The 21730-nt window shown below is 40.7% G+C and overlaps 1 protein-coding gene across 3 annotated transcripts in view; it reads right to left on the bottom strand.

The window, feature by feature from the left end:
- ARHGAP18 (Rho GTPase activating protein 18) overlaps positions 1-21730 on the bottom strand; it is a 183615-nt gene that overhangs the window by 107368 nt on the left and 54517 nt on the right. For 2 of the 3 annotated variants that reach the window (XM_024759042.1, XM_024759043.1), the window contains exon 1: positions 18952-19128. The exons of the other annotated variant lie outside the window; for it this stretch is intronic. In XM_024759042.1, the coding sequence (XP_024614810.1) occupies positions 18952-19064 (113 nt within the window). In that variant the 5' untranslated portion in view covers positions 19065-19128. Of the gene's footprint in view, positions 1-18951; positions 19129-21730 lie in introns of those variants that run through there. 3 annotated transcript variants of the gene reach the window in all.

Here is a 21730-nt window from a genome sequence, read left to right as displayed (position 1 = left end):
GCAGACATCCATAGCAGGGTTATTGGTTGGTTTGTTTGTTTTAACCTCTATTATAGTGACTGTAACTTCCTATAGTGATTGTAACATGTGACACGGCTCGTCATCCTTAGCAGAAATTTGAAAACTCTGCAACAGGGGTTTCTCTCTGAATAGCACAGTGTACCCAGCATAGGACAGAACACAGTACCTGCTCAACAAACTTCATAGAAGAGTTACCATAGTAACGGATTTTTGTTTTTGTTTTTAAAGATGTCTCATCATTGACAGCTGCTACACTGGGTAATGAAAACAAATAGAGCTGCTACCAGTGACAATGATTCCATCTTTTGGAGATTCAGGAAACTGATTCTAAGTGTGCTGCATCTAAGTACTGTCTAATATAAAAATTTCTATTTTCCTTCTATCTCCTTGAAGATCTCAATGTCACAAGGCCAAGAAGATGCAGATTCTAATTCTTCAACATCCAAAAATGTACTTGCTGTTACCCTTCCTTGTCTAAAATTTATTGAACAAACACAACCAAGGGGGCTAATTTTAAATTTCTAGAGGAATTAATAGGTGTTATCACTAATGATGGCTCCCCAGCCAGACCTCTGAGGCCCCATCAGCAGCTTAGGACAAATTTATCAATCTCTAGCATGAAAGACAAGGAGAAACCTGGCAGTGAGAGGCAACAAGTCTCTCAGATGAAGATAGGAGCTTCCTCCCAGGAAGGAGAAATGGGCAGCTACTGTTTTTGCATTTGAAAGTACCAGAGTACTTCCATGAAAGATACAGGAATGATAATCCACTTACACATTATTTTGCATTAAGATGTCCTTTTGGAGTAACTTCAGAAATCAGTGCAAGTGTGAAGGCAAAATATATACATACAGACATCTTTCTATTCCTCTTTTTCATCACTTGGAAAAAGCATACGTTTTTCCATTTGCTTTTCACGAGGACCTGAGAAAACAGCATCCCTGGAAAAACAATTCTTTTTCTACCGCCCTCACTCCTGTCATCCCAGCCTTCAGATTTTCATTCTGAATTCTGAAACTACAAAGAAGTTTTGACCATTTAAGTCAACTTGCCATTTAATTTTAAAAGGGGGCCAGTTAATTTCTGTTTTAAAAATAATTTCATAAATTTAAATTATGAATCTAATGCTAATAAGCAAACATACCAGACTGCTTTGGCTAAACAGTCCGATTAATAACATTTGATTTACTGATTTATTTTTAAAGAAATTTTATTTATTTATTTTTGGTTGCATTGGGTCTTTGTTGCTGTCCACGGGCTTTCTCTAGTTGCAGTGAGCGGGGGCTACTCTTCATTAAGGTGCGCAGGCTTCTCATTGCAGTGGCTTCTCTTGTTGCGGAACACAGGCTCTAGGCACGTGGGCTTCAGTAGTTGTGGCATCTGGGCTCAGTACTTGTGGGTTGCGGGCTCTAGAGTGCAGGCTCAGTAGTTGTGGCGCACGGGCTTAGTTGCTCCGCGGCATGTGGGATCTTCCTGGACCAGGGCTCAAACCCGTGTCCCCTGCACTGGCAGGTTTCTTAACCACTGCGCCACCAGGGAAGTCCCTAATAACATTTTATTAATCACAAAATCAATACAAATTTCCTGCCCACGTAAACCCATGTGTATGTGTGTATGTGAAATGACTGATATGGAAATTATAAGTAAAAATTAACCAAATGACTAATTCATGAAGCACTAATATTATCTTCATATACGTGCAACGTCTAAAGTGGTACATGCCATTAAAATGCATAAAATCGGGGCTTCCCTGGTGGCGCAGTGGTTGAGAGTCTGCCTGCCGATGCAGGGGACACGGGTTCGTGCCCCGGTCCGGGAAGACCCCACATGCCGCGGAGCGGCTGGGCCCGTGAGCCATGGCCGCTGAGCCTGTGCGTCCAGAGCCTGTGCTCCGCAACGGAAGAGGCCACAACAGTGAGAGGCCCGCATACAGCAAAAAATAAAATAAAATAAAATAAAATGCATAAAATCACTGCTGAATTAAATACATGCTTATCAGATATATTCCTGTAAACGTTATACTTAAAATGGAAAACTCTTAAATATCTGCCGTGGATTGAGCAAAAGTGGTAGATTTTACCCTTGGCTCAAATCACCTGTCATTACATACAACATATAAAATTCTCCAAGTGTAAAAGAATTCATGTCCTAAATATAATAAAATGATGATAATTCAGACAGTAAAGAAACAGTTGATTATCTACATTACTCACAAGTATAATTTTAGAATCTATCGACAAGGTTTGCTTTCAAACAAATAATTAATATAGTCCTTATTTACTTTGTATCCAAGACGTAATGCAAATAAAATATTAAATAGTATAAACACTTTAAAATGCTCATGCACAGGGACTTCCCTGGTGGCACACTGGTTAAGAATCTGCCTGCCAGTGCAGGGGACATGGGTTTGAGCCCTCGCCCGGGAAGATCCCATATGCTGCGGAGCAACTAAGCCTGTGCACCGCAACTACTGAGCCTGCACTCTAGAGCCCACGAGCCACGACTACTGAGCCCGCGTGCCTACAGCCCGTGCTCCGCAATAAGAGAAGCCACCGCAATAAGAAGCCCACGCACTGCAACAAAGAGTAGCCCCCGCTTGCCGCAACTAGAGAAAGCCCACAAGCAGCAACGAAGACCCAACACAGCCAAAAATAAATAAATAAATACGTCTATATATTTAAAAAATGTTCATGCATAGAGAAAAGGATATATTTCTTTTTTTTTTTTTTTTTGGCCACGCCACACACCATCTGGGATCTTAGTTCCCCAACCAGGGATCGAACCCGCGTCCCTGCAATGGAAGCTCAGAGTCTTAACCGCAGAACCCCAGGGAAGTCCCAGGAGATATATCAATAACACAGCATTATGTAGATTTGTAGCATTTAATATTCCTCTGAAAAAGAAGGAAAACTTTGCATGCTATGAGCTTAAAAACATACGTCGCAAGTTAGAAGATTCATGAGAGATCAAATAAATCTTATATGCTTCACAATATTTGGATATTTTCTTAAAATCTCTGAAATTGTAAATTCACTTCAATGCTATCATCATTTTTGCAATACAAATTACTTGAATGACAGAAAAAAGATGTAGTGGTACAGGAAAACACAGTGTAACAAGTGCATTACATCTTGGTCATTTATAGATGGGGCTCAGTTTAAGCTGTTCTTTGATGAGTAACGTAAGGCATGTTACAGCAGTGCACAAAATCCTCTCAATTTAACAGGTTATTTAATCCTTAATTTAGTTCATTAATAAAAATGAGATGAGGAAAGAAGTAGTGAGTGTGTGAGGGAGAGAGGAGGGAGTCAATGACCCAGAAATGGTCACCTGCAACACAAATACACTAAAACTTTCCCTAAACCAGTCCTTGACAAAGGACTACATCCTTAAAGAGACTTCGGCCACATCTCTTATCAGCACGGGGTCCTTAGAAGCCTGGGGAACTCCCCTTAAAGAGCAAGCAGATAGGGACGGGAGCAGGGCGGGGAGACACAGGGGGGCAGATCTTTGCTTTAGCCATCTCCATGGAAAGATCTATCTAACCTTCAATGAATTTTGTGCATTTTCACATTTTGCTCAGGAAGCTAGTTTGTCCTAATGAAATTCACTCTTTCGATCACTTCTTCAAGATGCTTGGACTATTAGGATTCCAGGTGGAAATTTAAAGACCAACTCTCTCCAAGCTTTAAAAGTGAATGGCTAATGTTTCCCAGAACAAAATGTTATGAGATAGTTTAAAATTTCAGTACTATCAATTAAAAATAAAAGGTATACCTGAAGAGACGCTTCCCTGGCCACGTCCCCAGGAAGCGTAATTGAGGAGATGTGAATTACCCTACAAAGGCACAAATAAATAGTCTCTGGTGAATACCTGGCCCATGTCACTGCGGGAATCTTCTCCTGCCCATCGTCTGTTTTCTGTCCAAAAGGCTGCTGAGAGGCTGCATACACACTTCCCTGTGGCCAAGAGCCCTGGTAACTGCTCTGCCCAGCAGCCTAATGCTCTCACTCCTGGTCAGCCCACGTGGCCTTCTGGGTTCTTGGCTTCTCCCGCAGGCCAGCTCTATTGCCAGCCAGCACCTCTGTAAGGCCACAGGAGCAATCGCCCCTTACTTCCATAACTGCTCTCCTCCTCTTCCAGGCCTAGGCCCAGTTTTCTGTTCTTGACCCTGAAGCCCAGGGCACCCCTCCTTCCCTAACCTGAGGCCTCTGGACCCACTGGCCTGAGACAAGGAAGGGCTGGGCAGCCTGGGCTTCTCTGTCAAATTTTCACACTGTGAAATGGTTTTCTCTTTTCAAACTGCACGCTCCCTTCCTTCCTTCCTTCCTTCTCCCGCAAAGAGGCAGGTTGCCCATGGAGCTAAGCCTGCCTGAGCAGGCCCCTTTCTCAAGACTATCCCATCATGCTTGGTTTCCTCAGCAGCACAGTTCATATTTTCCTTCCCCCTTCCCTCTCTTCCCTGCACTGGGTCTGCAGACTTGACTGCTTTGGAAGATCGCTCCATGCAAACCATTTGCCTGGGTACAGAGAAAGGGTATAATGTCAAGTACTGACAGCTTTAGAAGGCGGAGAATCTTAGGAGACAAATCGATTTCTTTGGGTGATGTGTGCATGCTTTCCTATGTGGTAAAGCAGCACTGAGATGGCATCCCAGGAAAGCTCTGAGTGGACAAAGAATTCTATTTTTGCTAAGATTAGCAATTTGTGGCAACGGGACATTTATGGGGACATGTCATGCAGGGACAGCTTGGCCTGGAAATCAAAATCTATTTATAGAACAGGTCTAGGTTTAGGACCAAGAATAAGGTAATCCCCAACCTTTGGCTTTCGGACAAGTTTCAAATTACTTTGCCTAAACGTGGAGAAGCTCCAGAAAGAGCTGTGGTTGAGCTGATCACTTGGTTAGTAGTTATAAACTAAGAAAATCTATTTGCTATGAAAAATATCCATGGCTAGAAGATAGTTCTAAGTATATACTGTCCAGTCAGCCAGCCCTCACCACCTTATTTTCAGTAATTTAATCAAAAGCGCTTTTGACGCTCCAAATAGGTCATTTTATTTTGAGACTTTTGGGTCTGTGGTAGACCAAGACTTTAATGTCCTTGCAGCCCCCCAAAGTGTTTGGATGACTTTACTAAGTGAAAAGGAGCTGTTCATTAGCAACTGCAACATTTCCACACTTTCCCAGTTAAAGAAAATGGCTCGTTTGGATTTCAGTGGAAAATTCTCATGTGACAGAAAGGGTACTGAGACCACCTAGATTGTTGGGGAAGACCTGGAGACAATGTAGCCTCACAGCTGTCTTACTGTCTTATTTTTCTAGCACTAAGGAAAATCTGATTATTGAGCCCTTATAGAAAAATACAACCACCTAATAGCAATGACAGTGGTGATGGTGGCAGTATTTTATTTATTTTTAATTTTATTTATTTTTGGCTGCGTTGGGTGGGTCTTCCTTGCTGCGCGCGGGCTTTCTCTAGCTGTGGCAAGTGGGGGGCTACTTCTCATTGCGGTGGCTTCTCTTGTTGTGGAGCATGGGCTCTAGGCACAAGGGCTCAGTAGTTGTGGCTCACGGGCTCTAGAGTGCAGGCTCAGTAGTTGCAGCTCAAGGGCTTAGTTGCTCCGTGGCACGTGGGATCTTCCCGGACCAGGCCTCGAACCCGTGTCCCCTGCATGGGCAGGCAGATTCTTAACCACTGCGCCGCCAAGGAAGTCTTGGTGGCAGTATTTTAAAGGTACATCTTATTACTGTGTCATGCTGGTGTCGGGAGATTTTCAATGCATGTGAAGAGAGTCTCCAGTTTACAAATGCCTACTGATGGAGAGAGAAGAGAGGTCCCGGCCTGGGGCTTTCTCCTTTACTTCCCCATGGCTCCTGCGGCCCCCAAGGCAGCACGGCATGTCCAGACTGCTGCTCTGAAAGACCCAGATCAGGGCCTGCCACAGAACACATCCCACCCTTGAACTGAGGCCCCACTGTCATTCAGACACATGTGCTTGGAAGGGAGAAAAACGATAATGGCCCCTATTCTATACCAGTCAGTAGGATGAAAATGACCAAGGTTCAAATCACAATTGATCTATATCCAAGCTGTACGATCTCAGACCAGTTATTCTGTGTACATGAGCTTTCTCTTTCTTAAGATGTGGATGGTAATTCTCACCTAATGAAGATTAAACAAAGTCCATTTTAAAGGGCTCTGAACACAGAGAGTACTCAATAAATATTTTTCTTTTCCTCTGTGATACCATTTGCACCAGTTACATGAATAGCTGACCACAAAATGCCAGGAGATACCTCAAGGCCACACAAAATTATTTACTTAAATAGCAGAATTTAGTAAAACTATTTACTACTTCATTGCAGTAAACGGTATCTTGGGGTTTGAAAGTAGTTAAGGTTATCTCCCGAAGTGCCTATTTTACTCCTAAGTGAATTGCTGAGAAACCAGATTCACAGAAGCTTCTCTCAATATGAAGACAGCAGAGTTTTATTATATAAATATATATAAACACACACACAAACTACCAGACAACCAAACATTCTGTTGTAATTTAACTTGCTCTGCAGATACTTCTAGAAACCATATTCAGCTTACAAAAGTTGGAAACAAATAATTTCTATGAACAGCACAGTGGTGAAGACCCTGATAGCAGATTGTCCAGGTTCAAATCCCAGTCCTGCCACTTAGCTCTAGGACCTCAAGTGAGGTTATCTACCACTCCCCACCTCCATTTCTCCATTTGTAAACTGGGAGTAGTATCACCTACCTGCTTGGGCTGTTAAATAAGTTAAGATAGCCTCTCTAATTTAGTGGCAGCAATCCTTCCCTGAAAAAAACACTGGCGTTGTCCTCTTCTTTCAAGGAGAAAAAATAACATATAACACATCTACCCCAGACCCTCAACCCATTTTCCAAAACAAAACGCACAGCAATACTCCAATACACAATTAACAAACTATCATGTTGAATGTAAAATGTTTAAGTGCTGTTTACTGAAGATCAAACCATTAGTAAGATTAAGTGTTGTTTCCAAGCAGTGACATGGCATATAACCTCTTGATTGACACTGGGTATGTTTTTCAAGATGTCCCCATTATACTAAAAATGTAACTCGAGCTATCTCCCCCACATTTGTGTTTAAAATTTCGTTATTGGGTTTGGAGGCATACGTATAAATTTTCCCTATAAAAACGTAAGTTAAAAAATGTTGTATTAAAAGATGTATATTCTATAAAGCTTGGGTATTAAAAAGCAATAAACATTCTTACTGTTGGAAATATGTTCACCAAGGGGAGATTTTTACAGGTATGCTTGTATCAATAAAACAGATAGTGGCCAAAGAAGAAGGGTAATTTTTAAAAACCTATTACTACCACTACTACCAACACAACAGAAAAAGCCCAAAATATGTCCCTAACTCCAAAGTATACAATTTTTGAACATTTTTCCACTTATAAAGAAACAGCAATATTTTGGGATTTCACAAATTGTGTTCCCTGGAACACTGATAACAAGTGTTACTAAAAAATAAAAAAGGCTCCTAGGTCAAATAACTTTAGAATATTTAAAATATGCTTCTTGCTACCAGTTTTTTTTTTTTAGCAATTCATAAATACTAGCTAAAATATTATATGCTACAAGGCGTCTTGCAGTAAACTTTATCTACACTAAAATATTAGACCACGAAACTCCTTTTCAACAGAACACCTAGTAACAATATTTCACACACAATTTGGGAAACAGAGCTCTATTCCTTTCACTTATTTATTACAGAAATTTTGCTTTAAGCAGATTAACAAAGTATTAGTCTCTCCTGAAATGTGTAAAAAGCTATTAGAACAAGCCTTTCATTTTAAAGACACATAGCCTGGCCTTGGCTTTCAAGCGTCAAGCTTCAAACTAAGCTCAAAAGGGATTAGTCTCTTTCCTTTACCTGCAAAATGAAGATGATATGCTTTCCGATCAATAGTATAGGGACGGGAAAATTGGTGTAAATGTGTTTCTTAAATGACCTTAAAATCTTAGGAATTAAGTGATCTGACAAATAAAACGTGACCATCATTGCTATAGACAAATAACTAAAATTTATGCAGCAGGTTCTCACAAAAACAGTGGCAGCTCTAAGCTGGAGACACAAAGTATTTTTAAAGAAATAGATACATATTCTAATCTTCAAGTACTAATTTTAAAAAATTTCCTTCCTTTAAGGGAAAAACACTCCCCCCACCTCCACCCAGAGTTCAGAGGGTGTCCTAGCCACTTATTTTCCTCTTTGCTTTGAAGGAAGTGTGGCAAGAGACAAACCCATTTAAGTAATTGGTATAGTAGAGCAATGTCTCTAAACAAGAAAGAAAGGATACCCTACAGTGATGCTATTTAGGTATGCTAAGGCACAATGATAAGAATTATTGGACGACTGCTAGATTTAACTAACATTCTGGGAGTAGAAAAAGCAAGCAACTCAAATACTGGCAATTAATTTTTATATAGCCTCTGGGATGTTTTCCATATGTACTATGTGATCTCAAAAATATTATGTACTCCAAAATACTACATCTGTGTCCAATAGTCCCTTAGAGTAAATATCATTGGATGTAAACAAACAAGGGCCTTTGGCAACTCTGCTGCTATCAAATAGAGGGAACATGTTCTATACAAGGAAGATCTCATTTCTCAGGACTCTATTCTTTCCAAATTCAAATTCACTTGTGCCTAAAATCAAATTCAAATTTAGCACTTTTGTGAAAAACGTTTCTGAGAATCAGGGTTTTTTTTTGTTTCTGGTGGAAAGAAAAAAAGGCTCTATGCTAAATTGTCCTGCAAACATAAAACCCAACCGTTCCAAAATATAAAAAAATCCATCAATGCACAAATATTGTTGAATTCCTATTATATACAGGGTATTGAATCCATCTAGTGCTTAGGATTAAAAAAAAAAATCAAGCCCACCCTTGAGGCATTTATGTTCTTAGTAAATAGAAAAATTTCTACAATATAAACTTGCCTAATAAAGCAAGGCAGAAGGATAAACACACACAGGACGTGTACACGTACTAGTGGAGAATTTTAAAGTCAAGCTCCAGGGAAGAGAGGTTTCTAAGAGGAGTTGGCAATAAGACCAGAAAAGGCAGGTAGGGCCAGATACAGAGAGACTGGAATGATAACTGAGTAGCTTATTGCCAAAGATGACCTCTTTACCAAGCTGTGTAAGCCATTCCCTCACTGAGAGGTGAAGCCTATTCCTCCATGCTCTTTGAGACGGGATATGATTAATTGGCGAACAGAACATGGCCAAGTGGCATTGAGTAACTTCTGAGGCCAAGCCCCAAGAAACCTGGCAGGTTCCACCTAGACTTCTTAGAATGCTCACTCTCGGGGGTAAGCCAGCAAGAATGTAGGAAGTCTGACTACTCTGATTCTGCCATGCTACGAGGAAGCCCAAGCTAGTCATGTGGCGAAGCTGCACAAGGAGAAAGATGACCCACCAGCCCAGGTGTCAGACCTGTGCATGAAGAAGCCTCTGATGATCCCCTTGCCTCAGCCCATCTTGCTTGACGGACCCCTTCCTTGACGGATCACTTGATTGTGATCCTCCAGAATCAAGAGAGAAAATTGTTATTTTAAGTCACTAAGTTTTGGGTGGTATGTTACACAGCAACAGCCGACTGAAACAGTCACCTTGACCTTCAGGATAGGGGTCACAAATGGTGGTACCTGGGCCAGATAGAACCTGCAGACAGGATTTTGGGGGGCTTACTCAGTATTTTTAAAATTCTAGCTAACATTTTCTAATAAAACCCACATTCTTCTGAGGCCTGCACTTTCCAATCATCCACTTCACTTATTATATAACCTGCCAGGCCCCTATTGGTCCTTAAGTATAGAAACCTTTCTCTAAAAAATGGAAGCAGGGGATTAATACACTTATACAATTACCTAAATATATCCAGTCTGATGACATCATATAGTTATACTATAATCCAGAATGATTCAAAAATGCCATAAATCAAAAGAATTTTAGCCTGGATATACTGAAGCATATATATCCCCATTTTCAATAATAAATTTTAAAAATAACAATGATTTACTTAAAAATAAATAAAGACACCATTCAAATTTACTTCTACCTTGATCTAAATAACTTCTATCAAGATGACGGGCCATAGCTTTGACAGTATTATTTGGACCAGAGAGAAATGAAAAGACACACACTTAGTAACTCTAGTCAAAACATTAATTATAGAATAAGCTGATCGAGTTACATGTTTCTAGACCACCTATAAATAGCCAAAGTTCCTTTCAACTTTCAGTTGCCAGCTCACCTTTTCTTACTCAAACCAAATCTTAATTATTCAATAACAAATTATTTTAAAGTTTTATACCTCAAAAGGCGGAACCATGCCATGGTTTCCTAAATATGATACTGAAAACACTGTTTCAGAATCCATCTGTATTATAATGCAAGCTCCTTCAGGGCAGGAATTCTTACATTTATTTTATTCTAGGCTTATCATATACACCCAGCAAAAATCTTCACGGTTGTTTATTAAAATACATGTTAGGATTCTTTTAAATAATTTAAATTTTAAGACATTCTACATTTACATATTTAAATGCCTTTCTGAGTTACCCAAATCTCGTTCTAGGTAGGATTTCAATTTTATGCTGCTCATCAACAATAAATAATTCTTACTCTTTTTCTCAAAATATAGATGATATCTGACAGACGTTAGCATTCAGAGATAAACCAGATTCTCTACAGCCAACCCACCCAAACTTCAAAAATTCTTGTTAGTGCAAATTCTAATATTTTTCTACACAGCTTCAGTTACACAGCAGCATGATGTTAAAGCATTTCCCAGTTTATTAAGTTAATTACATTTTACAGTTCTAATCTGATTCAACTAGTGTCACAAGAACATATATCAATTTCCATGTTCCTAAATCTTCCAAATAAATGACAAACTTAGACAAGTGCATACCCCCTAACGGAAGACGGGCACATGTTAAGGGGCTGTGGAAAGACATATCGTATCGGCATGTGCAGGGCTCCCATGTACCTTGAGAAGGACACCGTACTAGAGTAAGACGAAACTAAAGGCAGCAGAAAAAAGCATCACTGTCACGTCTCAATTCACAAAGATCCTAAGAGGCAACAGAGAACAGTCACCCCCAAGTTACTTGAAAATTTTATTTAGGTTTGAAAAATGTATTTCAAAACCTGCTGTTGGGAACTCAGGACACATTCTCCCATAGCAACAGTGCCACAAATATATGGTGCTTTGAGTTTTCCAGCAGGTGAAAAGAACTCCGCGAATCCAGAAAATGGCACAACTGGAGAATCTACAGCTCTCTGGGATTTGATTACCATGTATGCTGTTTTTCCCCCTATGGAAAATGGCTACTGCATTACTCACTGGCATACATCTCCCTCCTCCCTCCAGTTCACTATCTCTTTCTTTCCTCCAGTTACTCCCACTCCCACCAAAAAAGTCCCCAGTCTCTTAGAGGTGGAAGCAAAACAGCCTGATCCTATGAGCCATTCGTAAGCAGGAGCTACCGAGCTAACAGCAATTTGAAAGGCAGGTATGAGAGGGATTTGAGAAGAACTGGCTAAGGGGACAGAGTTTCCTAGCCTAGGCCCAGTGCACAGTAGGCATTTAAAGTTAATGTATTATGTATAATAATATGATGAAGAGATAAACCAACAGTATAGTCTTTAAATGTGCGCACTAAATGAGAAAGGGGATGGGGCTCAGGGGGAACTGGGTGGTGATCTGGACCATGGATATCACGCCCTCAGCTTAGCTCTGGTCCGTGAAACATCACTTTTAGGTTATAAGATCAAGAGATGTTCAGGGACTTCCCTGGTTGTCCAGTGGTTAGGACTCCACGCTTCCACTGCAGGGGGCAGTTTCCCAACCAGTTTTAATCCCTGGTCAGGGAACTAAGATCCCAAAAGCCACAGGGCGTGGGCAAAAAAAAAAAAAAAAAAAGAGTTGTTCAGAAACTACACAAATATATTTTAAGGGAGAAAAAGCATAAAAATTATCCTGTCTTCAAAAACTTTAGGTATGGTGATATACTAGTACTTTTACCTACAAGTGTTCAAATAACCTAAAGTCAATTCGGTCTTTGAGGAACATGAGAAAATAACTTTTCCTTGCTCTAAACAAGATGATTTTCCATCTTATTAAGAGTCACAAACGATTTAGAAATTTATATCCACCCAAACTACACAAAGCTGTTTAAAACAGTCACCTGTGCCTAACAGGGGTTCAATACCTTTAAGCCCTTTTTAAGATACTGTTTTGGTATATACCAAATATATATATTTGGTATATACCAAATATAATATTTGGTTATTAGTTATTAACATTAATATAATCTGAGATATTTTTATAAATATCTTAAACTTATTCCACAAATATTATTTTTCAAATTAAGAAGTTATATTGCATATGTATTAAAGCAAGCATTCTTTTCCCGAACCACTTACAAATCAATTTCAAAAATGCTTTCTAACAGTATTTCCAAATTAATTCACCCACAGGTCTTTGACTGCCCTGCATCATCACAGACAATCACAGTGCTTTATGTCAAGCACTCTTTTAAGTATGTTACATATACTAACTCATTCAATCCTCATAATAACTCTTGAGTTAGGTATTACTATGCTCAGTTTGCAGAAGGAAAAGAAAAAACTGAGGCTCTATGACATGAAATAACTTGCCCAAGATCACACAGCTATTAAATGACAGAACCAGGACTCTGACCCAGACAGTCCAGTTCCAAAGTGATTACACAAAGTAGGTGTAATCACTGCACCCTACTCCCTCTCACACTCATTCATTCAAACTTTTATTACCTGCCTAGAGTAGGTCAAGCACTTTGCTAAACCCAGGTAAAGAGACAAAATAAGGCAAAATCTCCATCCTCAAGGAACTTACAATTTAATGTGCAGCATAAAACGAAAGTGCAAATTAAACCCAAAAGTTCGACATGACAATTCTGGTTCAGCAAAATGTCCAGGGAAAAGATAAGATATTGTATTGAAAAGGATTTAGTAATAATATTCCTGATGTTCACATTTTTTTTGAATACTTTCAAAAGCTACACATTTGATCTTCAAAGTGAACCTTGTGGAGCCGAGCATTATTACACTCATTTCACAGATGAGGAATCAAATAAGTTCCGAACAGCTTAGCAAAGATGCCGCATTGCCTTTGGAGGGAAATTGCCCCGCCTACAGAATCTGCTTCTCTAAAAAGACCCCAAATGGTCAAATCATAGGCTTCCTGGGACAGTTCAAAAAAATTAACTGGGCAAACCTGATCCCCTTTCAAAAATCTGAAATTAGTCCGTCCCTTTGCTATGAGATGTAAGATGATAGAGGGCGACGAGGGTGGGGTATCCATGGAGAGCCAAGGTCAAGCTCGAAATGAGGAGATTATAAAGCCAGTGGACAGAAAAGAACAGAGTCCCAAAAAGAGAGCAACATGCCATGTGACCAGTCCTGAGGGAAGAAGACAGGAGATATGGTCTTTTCCTTATGACCCAGATGCCTGCAATAAACCTCATTTTCCCTAAAGACACAAGTGTTCTTTGCAAAAGCGACTACCGGAAGAGCATCTGTCAAGTGGATGACGTTTCACAATTTTTTCCAACACAAAAATTCAGATACTTAGTGGGCTTGAGTAGAGAAAAGACTCCAGGTGTAGTAACTGGCCACACAGATCTCCATGGTTTCTGTTTACTCCCTGCAAAAAAAGGGATAAACTTGGCCAGCTCACAGCAACAAACACAGAAGTCAAAAGAATGTGTCTTCAGAATTATCCAGACGTCATCCCTTCTACTCCCTCTGCCCTAATCCACCCCCAACACCTTTGCTTATCCCCACTCTCCTCAAATAAGGAATCTTCTTATTTTCTGTCTCCTCTTATCAAAAGTAAAACAAAGTCATTAAAGATCAATACTGACTAAAACTCTGACAACAAACCATTTCATCTCGGAGTATTTGTATGAAACGAAAGGTTTAGGTCAGGACAGTAATCACCTAAAGGAGAGAGTTCAGGAAAGGACTGGCATCACACCCAGCCTAGCACACCTTCTTCCCCAAACCAAGCTTGGAGACCATGCTGCTAACTCCGCCCACTCCCATCCTCTACTCCATCACCACCCAAGCAACAGCCTGGAGGCCTCAAGTTTCTGCTGTTCCAAGATCTCTCACAGGGACACCACAAGGGTGACAAATAGAGAGGCTTCTCAGGACCTTTGGGCAGCATTCAAATCAAGAAGATGTAGGAGAACAAAGGCCACCGAAGGGAGTGAGACCTCACAGATCCATGACCATAGAGCACAGGGGACTTCCACTTGACACAAGTGTGGCCTTGGCCTCTAGGTTGCTGAGTCCTTTTTCTAACCTGTAAATGATACTCAGGTGTACAGATAATGAGAATTTTAAAACAAGAGAAAAAATAATTCATTTTGGTGGGCCAATTATTAAAAACTCTTTAGGCCTAATTACCAGGCAATCCAGAAGCCATCATGTGCATTGTTAAAAGATCAATTTTTGTGAGTTCGTCATGCTGCAACACTCTCAAAAACAAGACAAGTACTAAGAACTTAAACACCAAAAAAGCAATCATAAACCTTCAAATAAGCACTAGCCCCCATTAGAAAAGAAAAACAAAGGCAGACGATGAAAGAAGTAAGTGTGCCGTGGAAGACAAGGAAAGTTTTCAGCAGGTTTTCTTTTTTTGTTTTTAAGAAGGTGGGGTTCTTGAGATTTATAAATCCTTATACTTGAAAGGCATACACCTAATATAAGTCCCATGAAGATAACTTTAAACAGGCCCACAAAAATCACATGCCTCACAGATGAGGGCAGTTAAAAGGCAAATATCCCATAACTCTAAATAAAGGTAAGACCTGCCCAGTTAGAATACTGGGTGTGTCTTTTAACAATTCAAGAGAAAGTTATGAATAGGGCTTCTAAATGACACAGTAAAAAAAAATCAGTTTTTAGAAAGTACTCTTATGCCAGCACACGGAGGACTAGATTGATCTAGAAAACAATTATCCATATGGACAGGTTAAAAATGTATTTGGTCAGTAACTCCTGCAAAATTAGAATGAGGAATCACGCCTTCAATGATAAGGCTAGGAAAAATAAAAAGAAACAGTCGTTCACTTATGACATAATTGCAATATAACAACTCTTCACCATCCTTCCTTCACCAAAAATATATAAAATTTCAGATAACACACAAATTCAGACAGAAAGAACTCTATTCATGATATAGTACATAGGTTTTTTTAAATGCTGTAAATTCATGTAAAAGAAAGACATTAGAAGATGGCAGCCCTCTTCCAGGCCTGAACTTTTACATAATGGTTAATTTTCAGTTATGCCATTTTTAGTTAAGCATAAGGATCATGCCCATGTTTCTTAACATGTGACAAAATGATATTTGTGAAAATGCTTCTGAAATGAGGAAGAATATGTGATATGCCACAAAGCTCGATAAGTTCTTTCCTTTTCTGTATCTAGTGTGAAAGCAAGCAGCAGCTAGCCATAAACCAGGCACTGTTCTATGGGCTTTACATGGATCATTCCACTTAATCCTCTCAGTGAAGTGAGAGCTAATATGAAGTTCAATTTACAGGTAGAGATTTAAATAACCCTTCCAAGGCCACACTGAGAATGAGTGGGAGAATCAATCGGGATGTGACCCCACGCAGGCTGGCCCCCGAGCCCAGATTTTCAGGGTTTATGTCATCATGACATAAACCAAGCCTCTTGGTTCTGCTTGCCCAACACCAATGGCAAACGGGGTCAACAAAACAAGATCTTACATGATGAATGCTATACAGTTACTCATAGAAGACATAAAAATATCTCAGACGAAACTAGAGTTCAAAGGTTTAATAAGAAAAATACCATTTGACATTAATATTTATCAAATGTTAGCAAAAACTGATAGGAAGCAAACAATAGTTTTTCTTAAAATGATGGAAAAGTCAAAGTAAAACAGTAAGAATAGACAAAACGCAGTATTCTTCGAAAAACTGCTTTGCAAAAGTAAACATTAAGAAACCTACTTGAAAATTAACAAGTAAATAAAGTCTTATAAATATAGCTACTCATAAAAAGTGGTTTCCTCTGGAAACATTTGACTATGCACAAGTCAGTCAGAACAACTAATGTTAGCGTATTTCTTCAAATCCTAATGTTTTCAAGAAGAAATATAACAAAACAAATTGAAAGCAGAATTCTGTAAATATTTGAGAGGGTCTAACTATGAGTAGGAAGAATTCCTTAATCAGGTATCCAATGAATGTGTCCTGATAAAGAGGGATAATGAAATGGAATGGAGGGAATTTTAGACTAACAGATAACTTACAAAAATATTAATTCCCTACTATCGCAGCTTCCCCAAAGACCAAAACAACAATTAAAAAAAGGACCTGGTAACATAGGACTAAAACTCAAATGCTTTCTATAAATATCCTAAATCATATACATAATCCTTTATACTTTTCAAATGGCATATACATGAGTTCATCTTATTGAACTAAACATCTGATTAAGTAGTTCATCAAAGTGCATATTATTTAGGAGAAAAAGTCTTGCAATAAGCCAAATTAGACTTCTGTGCTCCCTTCAACAGCTGCTGAATAGGTGGACGGGAACACAAGAGTCTAGCTTTCGTCTTTTTCACAGTTTGTTTGTTTTGGTTTGGTTTTGACTTTTGAAGAGCTTTTAAAATAGGCATCAACCACCAAACTTGCACCTCAGGGCAGCTTGCCAGTGCTTCAAGTACAAGCTGACAACCTCGGGCCAGAGCCGAAGCCCTGTGCTCAGCCCCCTCACCACCATCTTTAAAGGCTGGCTCCTGATCCCATCCCACCCTCAAATCCCTCCTCCCACCACCACCACCCCTCCCGCCTCAATAGCAATATCTCAACCTCTCCAGGCTAAAGAAGGTGCCTCCCAAAGAAACACTAAGCTCATCTGATAAATGATTCCATGCTTAAGGGTAACAGCCAATAAGGACTGTCCCTTTTCTCTCCTTCCCCCCCAGCTCTCAAACCAAGGCTCCCGTCTTCTCCAGCCTAGGACTCTAATTCAGTGGTAGGAATTTGGGGCCAGTATGGGCAAGCAATATGGCAGCCAGTGGGGGAGGCACTTGGGAACAGGTCTGGCGCTACCACTCCGTGGAGTGCGCTCACTGTGTGAGCAGCTGCCCACCCTACACCCTCTCGATTTTGCGCTAGCCTAGGTTAAGAATGATCCTGCTCTGGCCAAGGTTGAGAATGAGCTGTTCCTCTCTTTTGTTCTCTCAACCCACTCAAGTATAGGCCACCCACAACAGGCTGCAAAACCGCAAACATAGGATAAAGGCTCCATATCTCAATATGCAGCCCCAGGCAAAGCCCTACGACAACAGACATTGCAGCAGCCTAATCCCTGAGGTTTGAGTCCTCAAGGTAAAAATGAGAGGTCAGGACTCAAAGTCCCTAAGGTTCTTTTCACTCTCACAATCAAGGCCGAAAATTCAGCTCAGATCCTCAGGCCATCCCAGAGTAAAGTCTCTGGAGCATGTGCTAAGTCTGCATAATTCTGGCCATTTTGACCGTCAAGGGGAGTCCAAGATACAGACAGTAAGGGGTTGGCGTTGCAGTCTGCTTACTGCTCAAAGGTTACTATCTCGTTAGCGTGCTACAGAAAAATGGATAAGAACGCTTTATGACCCTCTCACACAAAATAAAATAACACAGCCAAAGCACAAGCCGCAATTCCCTTTTATCTTTGGAAATGAATTAAGTCAATGGAATACATATGGTGATTGCAACGTGAGAAAAAATTCTGGTCAGCCTGGGAATCTAGCGCAGAGGATTACAGCCGTTCCATTGATTTTTATTCCCCTCCTCCACATCTGGGGATTTTAAAACAAATGAAAGAAGGCATTATTCCAGCTTAAGGCATAATAAGCATAAGTCACAAAAGAACAAAGAAAGTTTTATTATCACATTAAACATCAAGGAGGAAATGTCCTTACTGATAACTAATTTAGTACCCTACCCTATTAGGTTAGCATTTGCTGTTTGCAAGCTTCTAGGCCAATATTTACAATTTCTATCTAAGACAGGAGGTAAAAATGTTCAGCTAGTGAGAAGGTCATTAAGGAAAGGAAGGGCGGGGGGGAAGGCTTGGAAAAACAGAACAAAGTACACAGATAGACGGTACTCTTTGCGCCTCAGTGGTCTATAGAACATTCGCCCTGTCTGCCTATAAAGTGATTTAGCATTAACCACAGGTCACTCTAGCAGCAGAGTACTACTTCCTGACAAAACCTTTCTGAAAGCTCCCCCACCAACAAACAATCCACATACGCCAAAGAATGTGAAACCTACTGCCCCAGGCCAGTGTCTTGGGCTCTCGGCCTAAGAAGTTTGCTTTCAGCCAGAAGAAGGGGGGAAAGAATCACACTGTAACAACAGCAGATTGTAGAATACAGCAAACAGCCCTCCTGCTTGTTGGCGCCGTTCCCAAGCAGCAGTTCCAGTGGCTGGGCCTTGAGCCCATTCAAGAATTCCATCTCACAGGAAGTGTTTCAAATATAGTTATTTGATCTTTCAGCATTTGCAAATGCACCTGCTGAGCAAGGAGCCTGACAGCCATCGCCCCAGTTCCTTCCTATCCGTCTTCACCAGTCATCATAGAGGCGGTTTCAGGATTAGGTGAGGTGTAAAGTACAGAAAACCCCAGCCGAAGATTTCTGCTGCTGCACGAGGTTAGCGCGACCTGTGGCTTTTGGTTCCTTTCTCCCCACACTAACTTCCCTGTCACTTTTTTCCCCGGAGCAGGTAAGAGGGCTTTGTTTTGTTCTCTAGCTTTCAGGTGCCCGGGCTTACCTCGTGGTGGCTTCCTCCCCTCCCTTGCCATGGTTCCCCCCCAGGGCCTGGTCCTTGCCGCTGGGGTGGTAGGCAGTGAGCACAACTCCCTGGGAACTGGAGAGCCAGCTCATGGTGAGAGAAGGGGCATAATTTCTGCGATCCTGACACAGCGGAGGGGAAAGAAGTTCCTGGCTCTCCCGGCAACTCGGCTCATTAGCATTGGCCGGCTCCTCCCACCAAGGCCGGCGATTCACAAGGGAGGGGCGGGGCCTCTCCGGCGCGGGGCCGCCGACTCTCCAAGGGGGAGACCGGTGACTCAGAGCGTGGCAGCCTCCCGGGGACAACCCCAGTCCGAAAGGTTGCAGTTAAGGGGTGGGGGGTGGCGGGGGTACTAGTTGCTCCCACCCCCAAGTTATTCTGATCTGATTAAACAGCCACGTTGCAACCGCCTCTCAACGTTGTAAGCACAAGCCGTCTTGGTTAGGAAACAATGAATTACTGCAGAGCCTTTTTTTCCCTTCTTAATTCCTGTTTCCATCTGGTAATTTCTGCTACTTCATGTAACGGGAGTAAGGGCTCCTCTTAATCCCTTCAAGGTCAGCGTTAAAATTAACCATAGCAAAACCCAATCAACCTGCCCAGCAAAACTGTGCCATACAGGTGACAAGAAAGGCTTCCTGGGGACCTCCCTGGTGGTCCAGTGGTTAGGACTCCGAGCTCCCAAGGCCGGGGGTCCAGGTTCAATCCCTGGTCAGGGAACTAAGATCCCACATACCACAACTAAGCCCGTGCTCCGCAAGGAAGACCCGGCACAGCCTAAATAAATAAATATTAAAAAAAAAAAAAAAAAGAGAAAGGCTACCTGTTGTGTTGTTTAATATGTCTTCATAAAAAAGATGTGTACCTAGAATACCATCTTCTTTCACGTAGCAAATGCCAAGTTTACCTTTTGTTTTAACAAAATACCCTTCAGTACCAAAAAGAGACCCATCTACCAAAACTGTTAAATGGCACTGCTGAGAATTAAAAAAAAAAAGTACTTACTGTTACTTGTTGAGCACTTACTATATGCCAGGCTCTCTCTGTGACAGGTGTTTTACATGTATTATCTCAATCCCTTCAGTTGAATTCTCTCTCTCTCTCTCCCTCTCTCTCTCTCTCTCTCTCTCTCTCTCTTCCTCCCTTCCCTCTTCCTCCTTCCTCTCCCCCTCCCCCCTCCATCTGTTTCTCTCGCACACAAACACACCTTATAACGCCAGTATCATTCTCATCTGCAGGAAAGTGAGGCTGAGGGGCAGATTAAGTACCTTGTCTAAGATAACACAATTGTTCTGTGCCAGAAGCTAGATTTGCCCAGAATTCTAGGCTAAATTCCATTCTTTTTAACCACCATCCTGTTCTTTGTCCTGCAGATAAGGAAACAAGTGCAAAAGTTACGAAAAATATGAGATGTTTCCGTCCTTTCTCCTCTAAAAAATTCTACACTCTATATATCTAGTAGCCTGAATGGAAGTGGTTTTTGTTGTTGGTTTTTACGGTCTATCAGTATTTGTATCTAAACTTCCTCATAAATAAGTTTTCAACGTCATCATTCCATAAACATACTGTTTGTACTTTTTTTATTATTTAAAATGATCATGAGAAATAAATATTTTATTCATACTTACACACTCTTAAGGTATCAAAAATTTATTTTTTTAAAATCCTCTTTGGTATCTGCTGTGAACTCCCATTTACAAGTCTTCTTAAAAAATAATTTATTACAGCTTCCTCCCTCCCCACTCCACAATTAGTTGGTCAACCTTTGCATATCAACTAATACCTCCACTGGGCTCTACACATTGTCTCCTTTCTGTCCCCACTACCTAAATCCTCTCTGTACCCTGTAATTCGATCTTAACTCCAATCTTACAACAACACTTTAACTAATTTTCTTGCCTCCTCCTCTAAGTTATATGGCACATTATTAGCACACCCAAGCACAGCCCTACTGATGTCTCCCCATAAAACTTCCACTGGTTCCCCACTGCTAACAGAACCAGTTCCAAACCTTTGTGTACAGTACTGAACATTCTTGCTCCCTTACCCACACAAGTCTCTCCATCGCTTCTGCCAGACACCATTCCCTCTGGTCCCCCTGTCATTCCTTTCTGGGCCTTCCACATCTAACTTATTTTCCACATAGTGGGTGTTCAGTGAATGCTGATTGGTAAAGAACTGAATGAATTTAATGTGTCCTTAGAAAGTACAGTAATTATTTTTTTTAGTTAAATTGGTAATATTAAACAAGTGATCCCCACATACCAGGATGATCCTATGATGCTATGTTTACCAGTTCAGGCAAGATGAGAAGCACAGGAAGAGAGGCAAAAGGTAAGTTGACTGGAGTGTATGATTTCTTTTTAATGTCTTTATGTGGAAAAATGATTAATGTTCCCACATTCACCCTTCTTTTTTACGTAGCTGCTCTGAGATTTAAAAAAACAAAACAAAACCAAGAATCACTACCTTCTACAATTACTGGTAGGCCATACACTCTAGCTTTTAAAAACTCTTTACTCTCTGTTTTTCTCTCCATCCCACACCATCCTTTCCCTTACTTCCCTGGACTTCCTTTTTACCTTCTTTATTTTTCTATTTTTCCTTCTTCCTTTGCTATATCCTCAGTCAGTGTCACACATGCCCGTTGACAGCCATGAGCGCTGCCAGCTCTCATGAGACAATTTATGATACAGGGAGCTTTTGTCCAGTCTTAACCAAGATGATGATTAAGTTATATCTTTGCCTGACTATAGTC

Source organism: Neophocaena asiaeorientalis, unplaced genomic scaffold (genome assembly GCF_003031525.2).
Source record: "Neophocaena asiaeorientalis asiaeorientalis breed wild unplaced genomic scaffold, Neophocaena_asiaeorientalis_V1.1 scaffold5, whole genome shotgun sequence".
In the NCBI taxonomy this organism is placed as follows: Eukaryota; Metazoa; Chordata; class Mammalia; order Artiodactyla; family Phocoenidae; genus Neophocaena; species Neophocaena asiaeorientalis.
Note: the sequence above shows the minus strand (reverse complement) of the source record. Positions and strands in the feature narration are given on the sequence as shown.